This window comes from Staurois parvus, unplaced genomic scaffold (assembly GCF_062004578.1).
Source record: "Staurois parvus isolate SC_StPar_1 unplaced genomic scaffold, SC_StPar_1.0 ptg000486l, whole genome shotgun sequence".
Classification (NCBI taxonomy): domain Eukaryota; kingdom Metazoa; phylum Chordata; class Amphibia; order Anura; family Ranidae; genus Staurois; species Staurois parvus.
Genome location: NW_028318282.1, coordinates 962829 through 987500, shown reverse-complemented (window position 1 = coordinate 987500; position 24672 = coordinate 962829). Strand labels below are relative to the sequence as shown.

Genomic DNA, 24672 nt, shown 5'->3' with positions numbered 1-24672 from the left:
GGTCAGGATGATTTATTGAAGCAGACTCCTTCAAAGCCAACTAATTGAATAGCTTTTGCTGATATATAGTTAATTATGCACTTAATACAGTACAGTTAACAACTTTGATGTTGAAAAAAAATAAAACTTGCTGCAACTAAGTGACATTACCTAGATGTAAATGGAAAGGTCTTATATTTTAAGCTTCAAATGTTTGCTATTTCCCCTCTTTTTGTACTCTTGTTTATATTATATATATATATATTTATATTATTTTCTATAAATAAATAATGTTTGCTATCTTAGAAAATGTAAACTAAGGGCCTAGCATGGCCTTTATAGATGCAGATTGACATCTGCTTCATGGCCAGGAGGTGTCTCATTTCTTGACATCCTTCATTCTGCAATTGTATGGAGTTGTCATACACGCTCAGTACTGGCGTAGATATTAGTGTGTGTAAGGATGTTCAGAATGGAGCTGTGCTATAGGCCCCTTTCACACGGGTGTCATTCAGTTACAAAAAAAATGGATTCAGTTTATCCATCTTCCATTTAGTTCTGTTCTGTTTATATCAACTTTTCGTCCGCTTCCGTTTTTTTAACCAGAACAAAATGACAAACGTGTTCTGTTTTAAAAAAAAAAAAAAAAGACCAAAACCAACAAAATGGATGTAAATGGGCGACATCCATCTACATACATTTGCCCATAGGAATTATTTGCTGTCCGTTTTTCATCTGTCAATAGATGAAAAATGGACAAATGTAACGCCCATGTGAAAGGTGCCTAAGACTGGCCATACATTATACAATTATCTTCCAATTTTCTGCCCAATTTCCTTTAGATTTACCTTAAACTGTGTAGTGCAAGGGCCTGCCTAATTGGATACAACTGAAAGTGTTGTTTAGGTTTGTCCTCCTATTATATGTTTTTTTGGTAAATCTAAACCAAAAATCCCCAGATAATTGTATAATGTATGGCCAGCCTAGGGCTGCCTGTATTTAGATTTTTACGTGCAAGACAAGTTTTGTGGGACGTATCACTAACTTTTATGCTTCCCAGAGTACGTTTTCCTTCCTTTCCACATTTTAGACTTTCTGCTTTTAAAGAGGGTTTAGCTGCGATTACAAGCATTTAGCAGTGGGTAGAGTTTCTAATAGTGGGGCATTAAAATTAAAATTCTGGTGCTGAAACCAATAACCGAGAATTCAGAATGCACGTGGCTGAAAACCGAAACAGAAATGTCTGCTTATGTGGTGGTTCAAAATTTTTTTTTTTTTTTTTTTACTTTAATGTGTATTTTTATTTTTTAAGTTCTGATTTTATTGCTATCACATAGGGGATAGCATATGACTGACAGATCCTCTTTGTAGAGGGCAGGGGGTGGGAGGGCAGTGTGTGCAAGGAGGGAGCAGGAGAGGAGCAGTGTATACATTCAGCTCCCTCACTAGCTGCCCCTATATGTCACTGCCAGTTTTTAAATGTAATAACCAGCTTTTTTTCCCCTTCACTATAGCTCCAAGAGGGAGCTGGCTTTCTCCCTGCCGCACCTCTTCCAACAAGCACTGGTCGTGCGCCAGGGCATCACCATGCAGCCCGCACCTCCCTCTTGTAGGAGGAGGGAACAGTGCAACCCATACCTCAATAAAGACTCGCTCTAAGTTGGAGTACAGAGACAGGCAGAGTTCCTGTCTGTATGCAGTGTACCAGAGCAGCATATTTTCCACTGTTACCCCTCTTCCTGTCACTGGTTAACTCCTTTCGGCCCGGCCTATTGTATGATGACAGCCAAGTGGGAAACCTATTATCCTGGGAGGACGCCCTCCCATGATCGCGCCTTACGGGTGCCCCACGAACCACACACAGCCGATGACAGATCACTACAATGGTCCACTGCCAGTGTTATGTGATCGCTGTGACCAGTTGTAAACAAGGAATGGCTTCCTTTCATGCCATTCACTGTTTACATCTGTGCTGCGAGCTGTGATTGGTTGCAGTGATCACATGTACAGACTGGGCCAATCACAGCCCATCTGTAGCATGTGATCAGCTATGGCCAATCACAGCTGATCACAACAAAAATTAAATGAGTTTCATTTAGTAAAAATGATTGCTTATATCAATGTAATTTGTTGGTATAAGCAATCAAAAAAAAAAAATCCTGATCACTTGCCCAGAATAAGTACAAAGTTACTATGGTAGCATTGTATTGCTCGGGTCACAGAAAGGAAAAAAAAATAGAAAAAAAAATAATTTTTTTTTTGTTTTAACATACTATCACCAATCAGTGTCCCTGATCACTGCTACGCCAGTTAAATGACGCTGTACTGACCGTGTGTACAAAAAATATTGTGAAATTTTTTTTTTTTAATTTCTTCAATTTCCACAAAATTATGACAGAAAATGACAACTTCAAAAACCTTGCCATGCCTCTTACTAAATACCTCTCTACATTCTGAAAAGCGTTCATTTTGGGAGTGTACTGTTCTGGCGGTTTTGTGGAAATTTCAGGAAATGAGATCAGCCGTCAGTATATCAGGATTTATCAATTTTACCATATATACCATAGTTTGTGGACTCTATAACTTTCCTACCAACCAAATAATTATTTGGGTTATTTTCACCAAATATGTAGCAGAATACATTTTGGCCTAAATTTGTGTAGAATGATTATTTATTTGCAAAATGTCTTAGCAGCAATGAAGAAAAATGCATTTTTTTCAAAATGCTCGGTCTTTTTTTGTTTACAGTGCAAAAAAAAAACAAAAACAAAAAAAACACAGTGTTAAATACCGCCAAAAGAAATTTTTATTTGTGTGAAAAAAATTATAAAACGTTCATATGGGTACAGTGTTGCAGGACCGCATAATTGTCATTAAAAGTGCTGAAAGGTGAAAATTGGCTTGGACAGGAAGGGGCTAAAGGTGCCAGGTGGGAAAGTGGATAAGGACGCTGTCGGCTTCACAGCCTCCTAGCAACCAGTTACGTTGCAGTGGGTGGAGCCTGATGGGGAAGCTGAGATACTATTTCCCCATTGGGTCCATTGTTACCTTGAAATTGACAGCAGACAGTGGGAGGATTCTATAGTCAATAGCAGGCTGCCTGTTTGCTAAGGACCCTCCACTGCCTGCTGTCAGTCAAAAGGGAAGAGGACTTGGTAGTGTCACGGAGCTGAATAAATGAAAGACCGGATCGGCTTTGTCCAGCTCCGTTAAATAGTAAACCGGAAGCGATGACCTGACACCACTTCCAGTTTATTCAGAAATACATGATGTGATTTTTAAAAAATAAAAGCATTCAATCACACCTAACTTGGCATCGTCCCGGTACCATTGTTTAGAAGCAGCGGTCTTCTTTCTTGTAGTGGCAACCGAAGTGGCTTTCCAGCTGTTCGATTGCTATTCCAAGCAACCGGAGGGGTCGTCCCCCCTCCTGCCACCTTCTGCCACACTCTCTGGCTCTCCTGTCCCACCACCAGACCCGAGAGACCAGCTGACGCATGCGTTGGCTGCCCTGATAGCCATACAAAGCCGGGAAGTGGCTTTGATCGGCTCTCCATTACAGGAAACCGGAAGCGATGACCCAACATCACTTTTGGTTTACTCGGAAGTAAACCGCCATTTTTAAAAAAATAAAAGCATTCAGAAACACAGATCTTGTTGTTTTTGAATTCTTTTAAGGGCAGAGTAGGGATTTAGGGTCTTATAGACCCTAGATCTCTCCCTAAAGAGTTTATGTGCCTATTGCTCTCACAAGGATATTTACATTCCTTGTGCCAGCAATAACAGTGATCAAAAAAAAAACTGTGTGAAAATGATCAACAATTTAAAGTGTTCCCGTCCTCCCTTTCTCGCGCTCAAAGGCAAATCTGCGCATCAGTCCCGCATGTACGCGAACAGCAATCGACCCACACATGTGAGGTATCACCGCAAATGTCAGACCATGGCCAGTAATTCTAGCACCAGACTCCCTCTGTAAATCTAAAGTGTTTTAACCTGTAAAGGCTTTTAAAGCGTCGCCTATGGAAAGTAACATTTATTTAGTTTGTCATTGTTGCACAAGCATGCACAATTTTAAAATGTGACATGTTTGGTATCTCTTGGTGCAACATTTTATATTTTACAAAAAAAAAATGGGTTATGTATTGTGTTTTTCAAATTAAAAAAAATTGTGTTTTTTCCCATAAAGTAGCGTTTTAAAAAACGCTGAGCAAATACTGTGGGACATAAATTTCAAAACCCACCAATTTATTCTCTAGGCTTTAGGGCCTCTGCTACAAAAAAAAATGTAAATATAATATATATATATATATATATATATATATATATAAAATATAATAAGTATATAAGTAATTTTCTAGCTTATTGACCCTAGATCCCTTCATAAAGAGTACCTGTCACAGGCCTATTGCTGTCACAAAGGATGTTTACATTCTTTGTGACAGCAATAAAAGTGATTAAAAAAAGCAATAGTTCCACACATTTGGTATCACCGCAAATGTCAGATCATGGGCAGTAATTCTTGCATTAGACCTCCTCTGTAAATCTAAAGTGGTAACCTGTAAAGGCTTTTAAAGCATCGCCTATGGATAGAAATATTTGTTGTTCGCTGCCATCTTAGTTGCTGTTTTAAAGCTTGACATGTTTGGTATTTATTTAGCGTTTATATGTTACCAAAATTTGGGTTATGTATTGGGGTTTTTTTTTTTTTTTTGCATTAAAATTCAAGAATATTTTTTCCCAAATAATTGCGTTTGAAAAACCTGCACAAATACCATGAGACGTAAAAAATTGCAAAACTCAATTTATTTTCTAGCGACTCTGCTTTAAAAAATATATGTGTGGGAGTTCTAAGTAATTTTCTAGCAACAAAAACTGATTGTTACATGTAAATATAAAATGCCAGAAGAGGCTTGGTTCTTAAATGGTTATCCTGTGCTGAGGGCGCACTCCCTGTGCACTCTCCCAACACAGTTATCGGTGGATACCAGAAAGCTCCCAATTCAAATTTGTGATCAGGAGCTTTCTGATCAAGTGACCTCTGTGACTGCCAATCTCAGCCTTCCTCTGCCTCCCAGCATTTAGAATCTGTTAAAGGGCCAGGAGGTGTTGGCGGGAAGGGGATAAAGGATTAGTTTACCTTTTTGGGAAAAATAATAAATGCACATATTTTTGCAGGCCTTGAAAGCATTGCACCCGTGATCAGTGGATAAGGGGTGCAATGCTGGACTTATGCAGACATTCCCTGCAGCTTTCAGCCTCTACCTGCATATGGGCCCACTGTTTACAAGCTGCAGGGCTTGTTAATGAACTACAGGGCCCCTCATCAGTGACTTTGTAGTCCATTCAGAGCTGCAAGCTTGTAGTTGAAGTCGTTAACAAGAAACTGAATAAATGACACAGCTGTGTGGGTTGAGCCCTGCATGGCCACGTTATTTTAAAATGGTAACAGCAGGTATGGGGAGAACATCCCTTGCTTTCTGTCTCAGGGAAAGGAGGAGAGGCTGCAGCATGTTACATGGTCCACCCTAAATATAGGTGGAACATGTAACGTGTTCCAAAAGGTGAACTTATCCTTTAAAGAGGGAGTAAACCCACTTTTGTATCTTTTTTTACTTACAGGTAAGCTTACAATAAAGCTTACATGTAGGTAAAATGATTGTCTCCTAAACATGCCCCATTTTGGAGATATTCGCTCTTTTTCCCGCTGGCACTCCAGAGCACTGTGCCGTGTCACGAGACTCCCGTGAGCATACGCAGGAGTGACGTCAGTGCAGCTTGGCCAGTCTGACAGCCAGGACTCAGGAACCTGGAAGGAAGACCAGGTGAAGATGGAAGACTCTGCATCGGGGACACTGCAATACTAGAGGGCTTTGTTTTAAGAAGTCCTGCATAATGTGCTAGTACGCGATGCATATTAGCACATTTTGACATTGCCTTCAAGGGGATTTTTTTTTCCTCCAGCTGCGGTTTACTACCACTTTAAGTGCATATGATTGTTTCTGAAGACTAATGAAAGCTGTCAGATCTTTTCTAAAGTGAACTTTAAAGAGGTTGTAAAGTCTTTTTTTTTAATATATATATATATATATATATATATATATATATATAACAAGCAGGTTTATGCTTACCTACTCTGTGCAATGGAATTGCAGTGTCCCTGAACCTCCTAGGGTCCATTGCTGGCACTCCAGGCGCCTCCTGTTTTGCAAGTGCGCCTATAGCAAGCTGCTTCCTATCAGGGGACTCGTGGGCTCAATCCTGAGCTGCCCTGTCTGTGTCTATATAGACAGACAGCAGGGATCTGCCCCATCCTTTGCTCCCTTGCCACAGGATTTGATTGACAGCAACAGGAGCTAATGGCTCCCACTGCCTCAGCAAGGCCTGTGAGATCAGGAACTGAGGAGAGAGTCGGTGCAAACAGGCACAACACTGGATCGAGTGAGGACTCAGGTAAGTAGCAGCGATAATGCTAGCCATCACAAAAAAGTCTCAAGCTCAGCTTGATGATTGATTTGTTTCTTTACATTAAAATGAGTGCAGCAGAATAGAGAGTATTCCTAGATGGCTGCTTCATAATGAGGATCTCCTTAAGGCGCCATTCACACTTGTGCAACTTTGATGGTACTTTACACTCTCACACTCAAGTTGCATCAAAGTTGTGCCAGGAACCTTTTCAGTCACATAGATCTGAACGGGTGCCATTGAAAACAATGTGCTGCAACTTGTCCTACTACTTTGTGTTCAAAATTGCATGACAAGTTGCACAAGTGTGAACATAGCCTTTGAGAGCTCTTACTACTGTCATTCCTGGGAGAAACAAAAAGCCATTGGAAAAATTAACCTGCCTGAGTCTGCTCTTAATTCGCTGAACGTTTAAAATATGACCGCTCCATACTACTATAGTCTACCGTTGTCTACCTGTAGTTCACTGAAACTTTAAAATATTTGTTAGCAATCTTTGAAAGTGTGCACCTCATGAAAAGGTGTTGGTAACCTCCTCCGCATTAACCTGATTTTCCTGTTTTGATCAGGAAGGAAATAAAAATGTGTAGATATAGAAGTAGGTGTGAGGAGGGTACATCCTTTGTTCTGATGTGTAAAATCATTATGATGTCAGAATGTACAGTTCCTAGAAGGCAGTGCATCTGAAAAAAAGTTACATTTAATGCTGAACTGTATTGAGCTATATCTTTTTTTTGCAATGAAGTCCCTTGTTCTATTAAAAAAAAAAAAAAAAGCTTTTAGTTATAATACAAAAACTAACAGTGCTTTTCATATATGCACCATTACCCGAAACCAAAATGAAAGTAATCTAGGAGGAAAAAGAAACTGAAAAAGAATCTAATCCACAAGCCTGTTCTATGTGAACTCTGATAGGTCAGTGACCTTATGTGAACTCTATTATATGCAAAAGAAATGAACAAAGGTAACAATTGCAAAAATAAAATGGCAAAAACCCCCCATAAATCTCATATATTGGCGCTATATAAATTCTGTATGATAATAATAAAGTCCTGTGTTCAAACACAATTTCCCCAAGTCCATCCAATAGTGCAACACAAAGGTGATAAAAACCTTCAAGAAATCCAGAAAGAAATGGTGGCTATGTGAAAAGCACTACACTTATTTTTGCATTATATGTTTTTTGTACTGGTGCGTCAAACAAGAGTGAGCATGTTTTCTGTTTTTGTGATATTGTGTTGAGGTAGCATGGGTATATATTGATTTATAAAGCTTTTAGTTATATTTATTATATACCTCTGCTTTTAAATATGGTGTATTATGTCACCCTCATTCACACAGTGCTTTGTTTAAAATGCAGGAAAAGTTGTTTTGAGAATTATAAACAAACTTATATTTTATTTTTTATAGGTACTTATGCAGCTTTATATATATATATATATATATATATATATATATATATTGAGGGTTGTATCCCTAACCCTTCAAGGGGCTTACAATCTAAGGTCCCTAACTCACATTCATACATACACATACTAGGGCCAATTTAGACAGGAGCCAGTTAACCTACCAGCATGTCTTTTGGAGTGTGGGAGGAAACCGGAGTACCCGGAGTAAACCCACTCAGACACAGGGAGTACATGCAAACTGCAGGCAGGGGGTGCTGTGGTTGGGATTCAAACTTTTGGCCCGAGTAATGCCAGACGGAAGTGCTAACCATTTAGCCACTGTACTGCCATTATACTTCCTAGATAAATTTCTAATGTGTTTAACCACTTAAGCTTCTGAAGATTTTACCACCTTCATGACCAGGCCGTTTTTTTTGCAGTTCGACACTGCGCTACTTGACAATTGCACAGTCTTGCAATTCTGTATGCAAACTAAATTTATATCATTTATATAATTTTTTTTTTTAACAAATAGAGTTTTCTTTTGGTGGTATTTGATCACCACTAGGATTTTTATTTTTTGTGATATAAATGAAAAAAGGCCCAAAAGTTTGAAAAAAACCCAATGTTTTTTACTTTCTGCTATAAAACATATTCAGTTAAAATTCAATCTACCTTGGTATAGATACTGGAATTTTAATATATTTGTTTATACTAGTAATGGCTGTGATCAACGACTTATAGTGCGGCGGGCAATCTGACACTGACAGTAGGGGGAACTGTTACAGACATCATCAGTGACACTAATACAGTGATCAGTGCTAATAAAATACACTGTCACTGTACTAATGACACTAACTGGCAAAGTGATAATGTGTGTACTGTGTGCTGCTCTTTACTAAACATCTATTTGTTCTTTTCCCTGCTTAGTAGAGAAAAGAAACCATGTATTTTTTCCCTTTTGAACAGAGCCCTGTGTTTATCAACACAAGGCTCTAGGCTGTGAAATCTGGAAACTGGCAGTGATGTACCAGTATGTTACTGTGCCTGTAGCTGCTGTCCCTCCAGAGTATATGTACTGTGGTGGGTCAACAAGTGATTAAAGACTCATTCTTAATAGCAACCCCACGGATCTAAAGACACAGTGTGTTTGCAAAAGTAACATGCGATTTCCCGGCCGCTGAGGTTGCAAAATGGTGCAGGAACCTTTTTCCTGCATAAAATGCAGACATGGTAGTTCATTCAAATGAATGTGGTGTGTCCGAGCAAACACATCTTTTAGAGCCATGAAAGTGGGAACCTACGGCCCTATTCACTTGGGTGTTAACCACCTCCCGTCCGGCCGTTGTATATACCCGGCAGTGCAGGGTCCGGTGGCCGTTTATAAATGGCCCCCCTGCTTGTGCGCGCTCCCTGAGAGAGCGCAGCACCCTGATCCGGTGCCCGCTGTGTCCTCCGGACATCGTACGGTATCTCTGTGCGATCATGTGATCACTGATTGGCCAATCAGTGATTACATGCAGAGTAGTAAGCAAAATGTCATTTTGACATCATTGCTTACTATGTGTGAAATCTGTGAATGATCAGAGGTCACATGGTACAAGGCTATTCACAACAGCCTTGTACCATGTGACAAGCTGTGACCAATCATAGCTCACAGAGTAATTCTCAATGGCTGCAAGAATACAGCCAGAGTGGAGGAGAAATGATTGCTTTTACAGCTTTTTATGGGTGTAAAAGCAATCAGTGTAAAAAAAAAAAAAAAAAAAGTCTTCATCACCCCCCACAAGTAGTAGTGTCACCATGGTACTCCTAGGGTGACAGTATGTAAAAAAAAAAAAACATAAATAATAATCTAAAAAAATAAAATAAAAATGTAAAAAAAAAAGTTTTAAAATTATAATTTTTGGTTATAAACTAATTTGGGTTATTTTTTTTTTACTAAAAGGATAACGGAATAAATTTTGGCCAAGATTTATGATGAAATTATTTATTTGCAAAATTTTATAAGAAAAACACTTTTTTTTCAAAATTTTTGGGCTTTTTCATTTACATAGCAAAAAAAAAAAAAAAAATCCCAGTGGTGAATAAATACCACCAAAATAAAGCTTTATCTGTCTCAAACAAATGCTAAAAAATTCATATGGGTACAGTGTTGCATGACTGCGCAATTGTCATTCAAAGTGTGATAGGGCTGAAAGCTGAAAATTGGCCTGGACAGGAAGGGGGTAAAAGTGTCCGGACTGGAAGTGGTTAAGACCCATAAAACGTAAATGGGCTGTTTTTGTGGCTGGAGGTGTCAGGTGCTGCATGCAGACAGTCCATGTATGTTTATGGGGAAACGGCAGTTGTACAGACACAGCCACTTGCCCAGGCATCTGGGTGCGGGCAAGCGGCCCTGAACGCAGACTGTGTGTTTGGGGCCACTCACCGGAAAGCTTGTCAAATTAGGACACGTGGCTGTGTCCGTACAGCTCTTGGGTCCACATAGACTTACATGGACTGCCTGCACGCAGCTCCATCCACATAAACAAATGGCCCACTCATGGTGTACGGGCCTCAATGCCCATGTGAATGAGGTCTAAATGAATGCATTCACAGTATTTAAAGCGGAGTTCCACCTAAAAAAAACTAGCTGCTGACTTTTTTCGGTCCAGCGGTGTCTTCAGCACCGCTGATTTCACCGGCCGTCTTCTCTCCCTGGCACCGGCATCTTCAGTGTGGGCACCCGGCTGTGACAGCTTGCGGCTTCACAGCCGGGTGCCCACTGCGCATGCGCAAGAAGCGCTGTGCTTTGTGAATGGCCCCGTAGTCTTCTGGGATCTGTCATGTCCCAGAAGAGTACAGGGAGGGAGGGGGGGGGAATAACTTCTGCTTCCGATCTCTTAGGCGATCACAGTGGAAGTGGAACGGGTCAAATTCTGGTACCTACTCCCCCGCTCCCCAAAGGTGCCAATCCTTAACGGGGAGGGGGGGGGCAAAGGCTTAATGTGGAACTTCCCCTTTTGGGTGGAGCTCCGCTTTAATCTGCTCTTGGACACAGATTTCTATTCTTTTCTAAATGCTGGTGAATGGATTGCCCCTTAAGGCCTGGTTCACACCAATGTGTTTTTTTTTTTTTTTTTTGTGCTGTTTGCATTAATGCACCACAGGTTAAAGCTATGCTTTTTTGAGCTGCTGCTTTTTGGAAAGGGTCATGGACTTTTTTAAATGCAAAGAGCAACATTTTTGCTACAAGAGTTCACTGGAGAAGCTGCTGAAATCTTTGTTGTGTGTTTTGGCACGTTTTTGCCACGTGTTGCTTTTTTTTAATGTGCCCAGCAATAAAAAAAATGTCGACTTCAAAAGAAAAAAAAAAATCTGAAAAAACAGCACGGCAAAAATACACTGGAAATTGGACAAAAAGCACAATGCATTGGTGTGAACCAGGCCTTTCACATGTAAATGCACAGTGTGATTTTGACCATTTAAAATCATTACATTCATTTACATGCATTTAGAAATTTCATGTATGTCATTGTTCGTGTGAATGGCGCCTTTAACTTTTTATTTGTACGCGGATGTTTAAATAGCTGATGGGTAATGTTTTGGAAAGGGGTGTGTGAATCAGATTATATAGAATTAGAGCAACAGTAGAGTTGCCAAAGAATGGCTTTAGTGCTTGTTAGCTGAGAAGTTTTCTTTTCTTCCTCCCGCACAGTTGGCTGCCTTCCACAATGCTTCAGCACCAGTCTGCAGCCTCCTTTGATTTCTAGCTGTATCTTTTACCTGACTAGTGGCACAGCTAACAGGAAATTATTTGGGTGATTGATAGGCATTCAGAACCTTGTAAATCTGACTTTATGGCCACTACTGAGGGAAAAAAAGTACATTTGAGTGCCACTTATGTATTGAGAGAGTTGACATTTTTCCAACAGAACAATTTATTTAAACTTGATCTAAACTCAGCAACTAAAATCTTTACTTAAATCTTACATAAATGTAAAAATCAGGGTTTTTTTTGTTGAAAAATTACTTGGAACCACCAAACATTATATATATTTTTAGGCAGAGGCCCTAGAGAATAAAATAGTGGGTGTTGCTATTTTTTTTAAGTACACAGTATTTGTGCAGCAGTTTTTTTTTTTCTTTTTTCAATAAACTTTAATGAATTTTATTTCACAGAAACAAAATATAGTAACCAAATTTTTGGTAATCTATCAAAAAATGATGTTGTAGTTATATACCTAACATAACATTGGTGAAAAAATAAGGTACTTAAAAATCTCCAGTTAGTTTAGAGTTACACAGGAGGTCTGGAGCTAGAATTATTGCTCTTGCTATAACATTCACGTCGATACCTCACATGTGTGGGACAAGCCCAGTTTACATTCACACGCGCAACCTACATATGCATTCACCTTTGCGCGCAAGCACGGGGACAGAGGTGGTTTACATTTTTTTGATTTTTTTTTTTTTTTTTTTTATAAATGGTCTTTTTAATTTTTTTAGCAACTTTATTGCTATCACAAGGGATGAACAACATCCCTTGTGATAGCATGGGCCATGACAGGATCTCTTTACTGAGAGATCTGGAGTCTTTCAGACCCCAGATCTCTTTTCTGCCCTTAAACCATAACTGTCCTCTCTCAGTCAACATGTACTTTTTCTAATCCTTATGCTTCTAGCATTAGTAAATAGGAAAGTATATAATATTTACTTGTTTTAACCATTTTTTTGCATTCCTTCATTTTTTTATTGGTTTCCATGCCAAGGCAAATAATGTCATACATCCCACGTGTCTTTAGGAGGGGAGGGTTCTCAGCTGAGCCAATACCTGAGCTAAAGACATGGATTCCAGGAAGTAAGTTCTACATGAATCATCTGCCCTTACTCAAGATGGCCGCTGCCAGAAATGCCAGGAGGTGTTTTTTTAAATGATTTCTCAGCAAAATACAGCATGGAGACATGGATGGAGGAGTTAGTTTTGAATATTAAAAATGAATTGTACAGCATTTTTGGTTTGTGGTTTTTGCAGTGCAGTTCCACTTTAAATGCAAACTGAGAAAATAAAAAAAAGTTTTTAAAAAACTCTCACCCCCCCCCTTTATAAATAGTGATTAGGTAACACATATTAGGTATTCCTGTGCACACCAAAATCAGAGGAATAATTTGAGGGCTATTATGGTTAACTCCAAACTGATGAGCTGTAAAGGTTTCCAAAGCGCCGCCTATTTGAGTAGCGTAGTATTTTGGTCACTTTGCAGGGGAACACAATTTTAGGACTTGACACATTTGGTATCTCTTTACTTGACACAATGTTGTTGTCTTTTAGCTATTGTCAAAAAATCGAAATTGTCTTTGCGTGCCCTAAAATGAATTCAACTTTAACTTCTACTAAAAATATAGGTTTTTCCCAGGTATTTAAAAATTTGCAACCACCATTGTTGTCAGGTTTTCTGCTTTTGGCTGGTTTGGTTTCAAGTCATTTTCTGGCAGGACATTTGCAATTATTTTTACATCATTTTTCCATTAGTAAAATTAAACCCTGGTTTTCCTGCCTTGAAAGCCAGGCTTTACCTGTTGGGTGATAACTGTCTGCAAATTGTGCTTTCTGCATTCCATCGTCAGGTGCCATTGGCTAAAACTACAGCAGGGTGTGCTGAAAGAACATTAGCTGTTGATTTACTGAAGGAATAGAGGCTATTCACTTAAAGTTAGTAAATAACGTAAACTCGTGGTTACTTTGAACATCCAGTCGTGTGAGGGAAATAATTAAAAAAACAAAAAAATTGGATTTTTTTTTTTTTAACTAAGCTCAGTTAAAGTGATACTAAGCAGAGAAGTGTTCATTGCAATAGTTAATTCACATTCTGTAGTTCATATATATCATATCACTGTATTTTGTTTTTTGGGGTTTTTTTAATCCTCGAAGTACCTTTTTATTTGTACAGTACTGGTGTGTGTTCACATTATTTTCTCTATACTTTGACATCTGCAGGGAACGATCCTTGGGAGGGGCTTCTATTAGCTCTCTACAGTATAAGGCAGGTCATGGATGATGCGATTTTCTTTCCTGCAACTGTGGGTTTCAGGAAAGGAAATTGCTTGATTCTGTCATCAACGCAGTCCGTGTTGGTTGCTGGTTGTACCCAAGTCGATTGATTGATCGCCTTGGGTACAATCAGACTGCCCATAGATTTATCAAATCTTGGCCAATCCCTGCTAGTCCAGTTGAAATTAGATCCATCTATGGCTGGCTTAAAGTGGAACTGCACTGCATCTGAGCACCGCAAACCTAAAATGCTATTTAATTCATTGTTAATATTCAAAGCAAACTTACCCATCCATGCATGTCTCCATTTCTGGCAGTGGCCATCTTGAGTAAGGGCGGATGATTAAGGTAGCATTTACTTCCTGGAAACCATCTGCCCTTAGTTTAGGCATTGGCTGAGCTGGGAACCCTTCCTCCTTTCCTGAAGATTCCTGGGATGTATGACATCTTTTGCCTAGACATGGAAACCAAGAAGTAACTGAAAAAATGTATTAAAGTTTAAAACAAGTAAATATGATATATTTTCCTATCTATTTACTGATGCTAGCAGCATAAGGATTAAAAATAGTCCATGTTGATTGAGAGTGAAGTTCTGATTTAAGTCTGTCTGCAGAGCCATGATTGGTGCTATTCTGGTCACATGACTAAAAAAAGTTTCAGAAATGCAATTCCAACTAAATTATAATGATAAAAGATGTAAAAAAATGATAGCTCCCTATTAATCTTTTTTCTGGACCTAGACAGACCTAGAGGTAGGTGGGTGTTAATGTGTTTACATCTGCATGTCCATAGGGCTGCACGGCCCTTCTGATCAGATCCACTTGAAAAACTGACCAGACTGGAATGCCCTACGGCCCCTGTCTGTTTTTCAGGTGGACCCGATTGGGCTATCTATTCTGTATGGGGAGGCGGATGTAAACAGACATAGGTCCGTTTACACTCGCCTGCATCTTAATCGCTAAAAACAGAGAAATGAGGGATCTGTTCCCCATCTATCGATCAGATTGGATGACAGTTGGATGTAAATGACCAGATGGTCTGTGTTACATCTGACCTCCCCATAGAGAACAGCGTGTTATGTCCGTGTCCGCTCCAGGACCTCTCTGGTCCTGCTTGGCCTGAGTCCAAAGGGGACCTAAGAGGTGTTGGAGCTCCAGTTACACAGCAGCTGCATTGTGTCTATAGAATGGATATCTTTAGACATACTGAGTGTAAAATTCTAATTTATTCAATAAATAGTTTTCATATGTCTCGAGTGCCCGCTGTTAAAGTTATGTTGGGAAACTGGCCGGGGTCATAAATTACATAAATAAAAATACTTCTAATAACCAGAACTCAGAGCTGTAGTCAGTTTTGCTCTGTTAGGTACTACAGTTGTAACATAAAGCAAAGCTGTCACTGCTAAAGTGGCTAAACCTATGTTATAAATCAATGGATATGCACATACATTTCTTTCCATGAACCCTAAAATTTGGGGCCCTACTCCCGCTTGCACTCCTGGATTCTTTCTTGGATACACAGAATATAACTGGATACTAGCACTTATAGGTAAAGTTGATCCAGGGAATATCCGATTGCCTTTCGGGGGATCCGGAAGGAATTCTTTCCCTTGCAGGAGCAAATTGGATCCTGCTTTGCTAGTTTTTTTTGCCTTCCTCTGGATCAACTGTGGGTGTAGGATTATAACTTTTTTTTTTTTATGGTTGAACTGGATGGATTTTTGTCTTTTTTCAGCCAGACTAACTATATCATTTTTATCATAGGTGTATTTTAAATGATAGAGACAATATCAACCAAAAATTCAGAAAAAACACATGATACAAATGTTATAAATTGAGTTGCAGTTCAGTGGGTAAAATAACTATTTGATCCCCAAGCAAAACATGACTTAGTACTTGGTTACCAGGTTTGCACACATCTCAGGAAGGATTTTGGTCCACTCTTCTATACAGATTTCCTCTAAATCCTTAAAGGTTTCTTGGCTGTTTGGCAACTCGAAGTTTCTGCTCCCTTCATAAATTTCCTATAGGATTAAGTTCTGGTGACTGGCTAGGCCACTTCAGGACCGTAATGTGCTGCTTCTTGAACCACTCCTTTTGGGTCATTGTCATGCTAGAAGACCTATCCACAACCTATCTTCAGTGTTCTTGCTGAGGGAAGAAGATTCTCATCAAAGATTTTACAATACATGGCCCTGTCCATTGGCTCCTCAATGCGGAAAAGTCGTCCTGTACCTTTAGCAGAGAAACAGCCCAAATGCATAATGTTTCCACCTCCGTGCTTGACTTTAGGGATGGTGTTCTTATGGTCATAGTCAGCATTTTTTCTTTCTCCAAACACGGCGGGTCGATGTAATGCCAAAGTGCTCAAGTTTGGTCTCGTCTGACCACAACACCTTCTCCCAATTTTTCTCTGAATCATTTAGATGTTCATTGGCAAACTTCAGATGGGCCTGTACATGTGCCTTTTTGAGGAGGGCGACCTTGCGAGCACTGCAGGATTTTAACCCATGGCAGTGTATTGTTTTACCAATGGTTTGTTTGGTGACTCTGGTCCCAACTGTCATTCACAAGCTCCTCCCATGTGGTTCTGCACTGATCCCTCACTTTTCTCGTGATCATCCTTACCTCATGAGGCGAAACCTTGTATGAAGCGCCAGACCAAGGGCGATTGATGGTCATTTTGTATTTGTTCCATTTGTGAATAATTGCTCAAACAGTTGTCTCCTTCTCACCAAGCTTCTTGCTGATGGTCTTGTACCCCATTGCAGACTTGTGCAGGTCTACAATCTTGTCCCCGATGTCCTTTGACAGCTCTTTGGTCTTGCCAATGATGGTGAGGTTTGAATGGAAGAGATTCTGTGGACAGGTGTCTTATACACATAACGAGTTGTCATTAGGAGCCCTTCTTACATTGACAGGACTAATCTGTGTACCACATGAGCACATAGCCAGTCTGTGGGAGCCAGAATTATTGTTGGCTGGTAGGGGATCAAATACTTATTTTATTCACTGAACTGCAATTCAATTTATAATGTTTGTATCAGGAGTTTGTTCTGGATTTTTGGTTGATATTCTTTCTCTATCATTTAAAATACACTTATAATTAAAATTATAGACCCTTCATTTCCTTGTAACTTACAGAATCTGCAGGGAGTCAAGTGTGTGTGTGTGTATTTTCTCCTAATGTGAAATTATTTTTCTTCCCACAGAAAAGAGGGAGAGCTGGAGGATGGTGAAATAGAGGATGGAGGATTTGAAGAGGAGCCTGAGCCAGAGGAAGTAAAGGAAGAACCCAAGGAAGAAGAGGAGAAGCCCTCTAGTGAGAAGTCACACAAGAAGTCAAGAAAACGCAAAAGAGAGAAGAAGAAACGCAGACGTAGAGAGAAGCACAAGGTGACCATGCCCTGGGGTTTGGTGTGTGCTTTTTAAAAATAAAAGGGTGACGAGAAACTATATTAGTACACCCTGTTCTGTAAATATATGTAGTAGCTTATATGCAGCAGCCTACTGTTTACACATGCATGCTGAGACATTCTAAGGGCTCATTCAGTTGTGTGCCGATACCCGCCCTGCATGCATGAGCTATTTTTCTTGCTCCTACATCTGCCCTGAGCTGCATTCAGGCAGCCTATAGAAGTGGATGCAAGAGCAGCTGCAGGAGTCGGTACATGGACCCAGAATGAATAATAAGAATGATCTCTGACACTTCCTGGTTATAATGAAGTTTGCTTGCTCTGAAGTAGATGAAAATAGTTGTATTGATTAAATGTTGTTTACCCTTCCTCCGCTATATTGTCATGATTGCATTATGGTGTTTGACTGATTTCTATATCTGTGTGTTGCAGCATAGTGACAACAGCTCAGATTACAGCTTTGATTCAGATGAGCATTCAGAGAGGCCGCACAAACCTCCCATGTACAGAGATTATGATTCCCATTATTCTCAGGTAAGGTTTGTTTAAAAAAAAAAAAAAAACGTCAAAGCTAAAAGAGGCTGTGTGAAATATATTTTGGACTTGGTTGGCACACCAAGGAACACAATATATTAAAACCAGAAAAGTTTTTATTCATAGAATTAAGATCACGTCGATTCTAAAAGTCAGACAAAACACCAGTTCAAACATCCTCTTAGATTGTAAGCTCTAACGAGCAGGGCCCTCTGTTTCCTCTTGTACTAGATTGTATTGTAACTGTAATGTCTAGCTTCATTTTGTAAAGCGCTGCGCAAACTGTTGGCGCGATATAAACCCTGTATAATATAATCTGTAAGCTTTTTATTGCTGCTTGTGTCCTTATTTGGAGGATATGCATCCTTGTCTGTCTGATGGGTTTCAGACAGAACAGGAAGCAAAGAGAAATCATGCCCAATAGAGGCACAGGCTGCAATAACACCTCATGTTCTCATTTAAAACCTGACAGACGTTCTGACTTTGTGAACAAAGGTTCTAATCTTATACTCTTAAGGACTGCCCGCAGCCTTTTTACTGCGATTAGGCGGCCCTGCTCTGCTGAATCATATACATGGTTTAGAATTTCTGGGTAGAAGGTGCTCACATTCACTGCAGCACAAGCTGATCAGCAGGTTCTGGCGAATGATTTATGGCTGGGACCTGCTGATCAGCTTAGCAAATCACAGTACAGAGCCCTGTGTTTACAAGCAACACTGTACAAAGCAGCGACGTGGCTGTTTTCACCCTGCAAAGCAGGGAGAAAAAACATCCACATCCGTTAGTAAAATCAGCACATATTACACATATTGTTAGGACCACAGTTAACCCTTTGCCCCTAGATGTTAACCCTTTTCCAGCCAGTGTCATTAGTACAGTGACAGTGTACAGTATTAACACTTATCAATGTATTAGTGTTACTATAGTGTCCTTTCCAGCCAGCGTCAGCTAGTGTCAGATTGCCCCCCACACTATCACTGTCCCACTATAAGTCACTGATCACCTCCATTACCAGTATAGTGTCATAACTGCATATACAGTTGCAAGAAAAAGTATGTGAACCCCTTGGGATTACGTGGAGTTTTGCATGAATTGGGCATAAAATGTGCTCTGAACGTCATCTAAGTCACAACAATAGAAGAACACAGTCTGCTGAACATAATACTACACAAACATTTGATGTTGCCATGGTTTAATTGCACATAACATGTAAACATTCACAGTGCAGGGAGGAAAAAGTATGTGAACCTTTGGACTTAATAACTGGTTGACCCTCCTTTGGCAGCAATAACCCCAACCAAACATTTCCTGTAGTTGCAGATCAGACCTGCACAACGATCTGGAGTAATTTTGGACCACTCCTCTTCACAAAACTGTTTCAGTGTAGCAATATTCTTGGGATGTCTGGTGTGAATCGCTCTCTTAAGGTCATGCCACAGCATTTCAATCGGGTTGAGGTCAGGACTCTGACTGGGCCACTCCAGAAGGCGTATTCTGTGCTGTTGCAGCCATTGGTTTGTTGAATTACTTGTATGCTTTGGGTCATTGTCCTGTTGCATCACCCATCCTCTGCGGAGCTTCAGTTGGCGGACAGATGGTCGTACGTTTTCCTGCAAAATGTCTTGATAAACTCTGGAATTCATTTTCCCATCAATGACGACAATCCGTCCAGGCCCTGAGGCAGCAAAGCAGCCCCAAACCATGATGCTCCCTCCGCCATGTTTTACAGTGGGGATGAGGTTTTGATGTTGGTGTGCTGTGCCTTTTTTTCTCCACACATAGTGTTGTGTGTTCTTCCCAAACAACTCAATCTTGGTTTCATCTGTCCTCAGTATATTTTGCCAGTAGTGCTGTGGAACATCCAGGTGCTCTTTTGCAAACTTCAAACGTGCTGCAATATTCTTTTTGGACAGCAATGGCTTCCTCCGTGGTGTCCTCCCATGTACTCCATTCTTGTTTAATGTTTTCCTTATTGTAGATGTGTCAACAAAAATGTTAGCATGTGCCAGAGATTTCTGTAGGTCTTTAGCTGACACTCTAGGATTCTTCTTTACCTCATGCAGCATTCTGCGCTGTGCTCTTGCAGTCATTTTTCCAGGACGACCACGCCTAGGGAGAGTAGCAATAGTGCTAAACTTTCTCCATTTGTAGACAGTCTGTCTTACCGTGGACACATGAACATCAAGGCTTTTGGAGATACTTTTGTAACCCTTTCCAGCTTCATGCAAGTCAACAAGTCTTGATCGTAGGTCTTCTGAGAGCTCTTTTCTGTGAGGCATGGTTCACATCAGACAGTGCTTCTTGAAACCAGTAAACCCAAAACAGGTGTGTGTTTTTTAAGGGCAGGACAGCTGTCAGCAACACATCCAATATCACACTGATTGGAGTCAAGGTTGGCTCACTCCAATTAGCTCTGGGAGAAGTCATTAAGCTAGGGCCTCACATACTTTTTCCTCCCTGCGCTGTGAATGTTTACATGTTATGTGCAATTAAACCATGGCAACATCTAATGTTTGTGTAGTATTATGTTCAGCAGACCGTGTTCTTCTATTGTTGTGACTTAGATGACGTTCAGAGCACATTTTATGCCCAATTCATGCAAAACTCCACGTAATCCCAAGGGGTTCACATACTTTTTCTTGCAACTGTATTCCAGTATATATACCTAGTGTGTAGGTACTTTAATGTTCACACAAACCAATTAATATACACTTATTGATATTTTTTTTTCTTGCCATGTAATACACTTTTGACCTAAATTTTTGAAGATATTTGATTTTATTTTTAATAGATACATTTTATTAATAGATATAATTTATCTAAATTGTCGGTCCTTTTTCATTTATATAATAAAAAAGCCCAGTGGTGATCAAATACCACTAAAATAAAGCTCTGTGTGAAAAAAGTGATCTAACTTTTATTGAGTACAGTGGTGCATGACCGCACAATTGCCAGTTAAAGTATCGTAGTGCTTAATCGTAAAAAATGCCTGGTCATGAAGGGGGTAAAACCTTCTGGATCTCAAGTGGTTAATATATTGGTACTATAACTTGAAGAAACACCAATTTACTAACAGTGTCGACTGTCTTACAGCATGGCCATGGACCTGGGAGTTACATGGGATCCCACAAAAAGAATGCTTCCAGTTATGACGACTACAGTAATTACAGTGATGGGAACTACAATGATGAAGATGAGGAGGACTATGCAGAGCAGCTGAAACACTACAGACAATCAAAGGAAAGCTCAAGCATGGGAGAACCCCCTTATAAAAAGATGGGTATGAAAGGAGGAGAACTAGGTAAAAATTTTCAAATTAAACTAAAGAAATGTACAAACAGTAACTGGTGTTACCAGCTTGCTGATGTTGACTCTATTACCTTTCACTTCACATTCCAGTTTTTATAACTGAGTCATTTAGTTTGCTGCAGTAGTGGTCTTCATCATATGAGGATTAGTTTTATATGGCCTGGGAGTCCTTAGAATTCTCAGTGGCACGCGCACAGCTTTGAATGATACTGCGCATCCATTCTACTCTATCTGAATAGCTATTGTCATTACACTGTACTGTGTGCTACAGTGTTCTTATTGAATGGTATATCCTATCAAGTGGCAGGTGATAGCTATTGGATACTTGATCTGTAGAGCATCTATTAATACTGCTCAGCTACAAAACACCCTTTACTGGTATCACTATTCTCTAAAAACACCTAGTGCATGTTGAGGCTTCCAGCTCTAGATGCTAGATTAGGATGCTTTGTAGAAAGTTAAGATCCTCCTTGTGAATGTTGGCATTCTTATCAGTGTATATACCACCAGCACAACAGTTTATCATTGACTAGAGTGTATGAACAGCTGTTAATATGTATAATATATATATTTACATTTTGTTAGCATAGTGTTTTTTTATTTTTTTACATTTTAAGACCCCTTTTTGCAATGGTACAATAATAAAAATTTAATTAAAAGGACATATAAAAAGAGAACACAATAAGCAATATCTGACTTGCAGGGCCTACATTGTTGCTTAACAGGTCTAAACTAAAATAAAACTGTAAACCCTACCAGCTCCTTCCTGTGCAGTGCTATTCATATAAAAGATCACAAAATATGAAGCTGGGAAAGATAACTTAACATTTAGAAATTGTTCATGCTTATGTAAGAGGGCTCAGAGGGGTACAGGAGACATCAATGATACTTCTAGACCAGCTAAGTCGTTACATGTCAGAGGCGGACAAAATTTTCAGTAGAGGAATAAGTCTAGGTTCACACTGAGAGCCACGTGTCATTCAGATTGGAACCGCATTCCTGTTCAAATCACATGCAATTCTTTGCAGTGCGCTTTGGGCATTTTGTATAGCTCAAATTGCACTGCACCTGCATGAAAAAGGTACATACTGCACCTTTTTTTTTTTTTTGCACTGGAATCAGATCATATGGGTGTTCATACCCATGCGATCCGATTCAGCCAATCGCTCTGCTGGGGTGTCGTTAATTGAACATTGACACCTGCAGCGGTTTGCGTAAACGGAGTACGATTATGATGCAGTCCGGGAAATGCACAGGAATAGCTGAAAATACCACCCCACATTAGTGTGAACTGAGACTAAGAGTCCGCCTGTTGCTATCCCCACTTTACTGCACATACATCAATGTCACCTATATCCATCATGTGTTTCCTAGGAATTGAGCCAAAGTATATTTTTAAATATTGTTGGGGAGACAATCAGATTGGTGTTGTAAAGGCACCAACAGCTGCCTTTATCGGAGACCGTTTGTTCCCCCCTCCTCCCAAACTTTTTGTTGGTTTGGGAAGGAGTTACTTCTTTGGTATGATGTCACTCACGGGACACAAGCGTACATAACAGGAACTTGCAACAGGTAATCTCTCTACACAAAGATGGCAGATGTGTTCTGCCACCATCATGTCACAGTGTCGCCTAAAGAATCTTCCATCTCTATGGGGAGAGGGGTGAGCAGAAAAGCAGGAAGTTAATAAAGTATGGATTTTATGACAAGAAAAGACTATTAGAAGAAAAATATTAAAAGCATAAATGAGTACACCCCTTTTGAAAAGTAAGATTTTAATCAATATCTCAATGAATACAAGAACAATTTCCAAACTTTTGACAACACTGACTTTCATAGAACATTTGTTCAGCTCATTACATGAAAGTAAGGTTAATAATAAAACTTAGATTAAAAAATCTTCAGTTTTACTCAAATTAGTTGATGCAAAAATGAATACACCCCACAATAAAACTGACTCCATCCAGTATTTTGTATGACCTTCATGATTTGTCAGGACAGCACTTCTTCTAGGCACAAGTCTTCTAGGCATGGAATGTACAAGTTGGCGACATATTGCAACATCTATCTTTTTCCAGTCTTCAAAGCTACCTCTTTTAGAGCCTGGTTGGTGGATGGAGAGTGATGCTCAACTTGTCTCTTCAGAATTCCCCATAGGTGTTCAATTTGGTTCAGATCAGGAGACATATTTGGCCACTCAATCACTTTCACTCTGCTGTTCTTCAGAAATGTAACAGTGGCCTTAGATGTGTGTTTTGGATCATTTTCATGTTGGAAAAGTGCATGACGACTAAGGGCACGGAGTGATGGGAGCATCTTTTCTTTCAAAATAGAGCAGTACATCTGTGAATTTTATGATACCATCAATGAAATGCAGCTCTCCGACACCAGCAGCATTCATGCAGCCCCACAGGACGACACTGCCACCACGTTTCACTGTAGGCACCATGCATTTTTCTTTGTACTCCTCACCTTTGTGACACCATACAGTCTTGAAGCCATCAGTTCCGAAACCAGTTATCTTGATATCATTACTCCAGAGTATAGAATACCAATAGTCATTTTCAGTATGGGCCTTGGAATATTCTACGTGTGATTTTTTTTTTTTTTTTTTTTTTTTTGGTGCATGGGCTTTAGGAGAGATTTCCTTCATGGACAACACCTGTGCATGTAATTTATTTATTGATTACAGGTACTTGTATAGCGCCGTCAATTTACGCAGCGCTTTACATATATATTGTACATTCACATCAGTGTAAAATCTTTCTCTGCAGTGTACACTGTATTGTGAGAAACAATCACTGCAGTTTGGCTTTCTTTAGCTAAATGCCGTGAACTTGCATGTTGATTTTCTTCACCCCTTCTCATCAGAAAACACTCCTGTTGAGGTGTTAATTTCTGTGGATGGCATGGACGTCTCTGTGAGATGGTTGCAGTTCCATCTTTGTTATCACTTTTGCTACAGTATTCTGACTGATAAGTAAAGCTTTGCTGATCTTCTTGTAGCCTTCACCTTTCTTGTGTAAATAAATTCTTTTTTTTCTTGTGATATTTCTCTTCAGTGTGGTGCCATTGCTGATAGCATGAAATGGGAAGGGGTTTTCTTTGTTTCGTAACACCGTTTTATAATCAACTGTCTGCTGGACACCTGTTTAACGAATACTTAAGTTCACCTGTAGTTGAGTTCTTGTTAGGATTTTGTCTAAAATTTAGCTTTGCTCTTAAGATTTTCATTGGGGTGTATTCATTTTTGTAACATAGTCTTGCATGCATTTGTTAGGAAAAATGACAAATCATGTTTGCAATCAATGGCCTGTATTTGTGGGAGTATTTTGTAGTATAGTGTCCCCATAGAAAATGTTGATTTTGAAAGCAAAGTGAAAGTTTTCGGACACATCTGTTGGGGAGTACTAATTTATGCTGAGCACTGTATATGCAGATGCTTTTCCTTATATTGAAGGACTCCATTTTTTTTTTCTTCCATAATATTAATTGGAAAACTCAGAGCATACAGCAAATACAGATAGTACTAGGGAGCAAATGGAGATACA

At 39.6% G+C, this 24672-nt stretch overlaps 1 protein-coding gene across 1 annotated transcript in view; it reads left to right on the top strand.

Annotated features, from left to right (window-relative positions):
- The window catches only part of ZC3H6 (zinc finger CCCH-type containing 6), a 61902-nt gene that overhangs the window by 13055 nt on the left and 24175 nt on the right, over window positions 1-24672 (top strand). The window contains exons 2-4 of the mRNA XM_089689572.1: window positions 17075-17258; window positions 17711-17812; window positions 20906-21113. Coding sequence (XP_089545698.1) covers window positions 17075-17258; window positions 17711-17812; window positions 20906-21113 — 494 coding nt within the window. The remainder of the gene's footprint in view (window positions 1-17074; window positions 17259-17710; window positions 17813-20905; window positions 21114-24672) is intronic.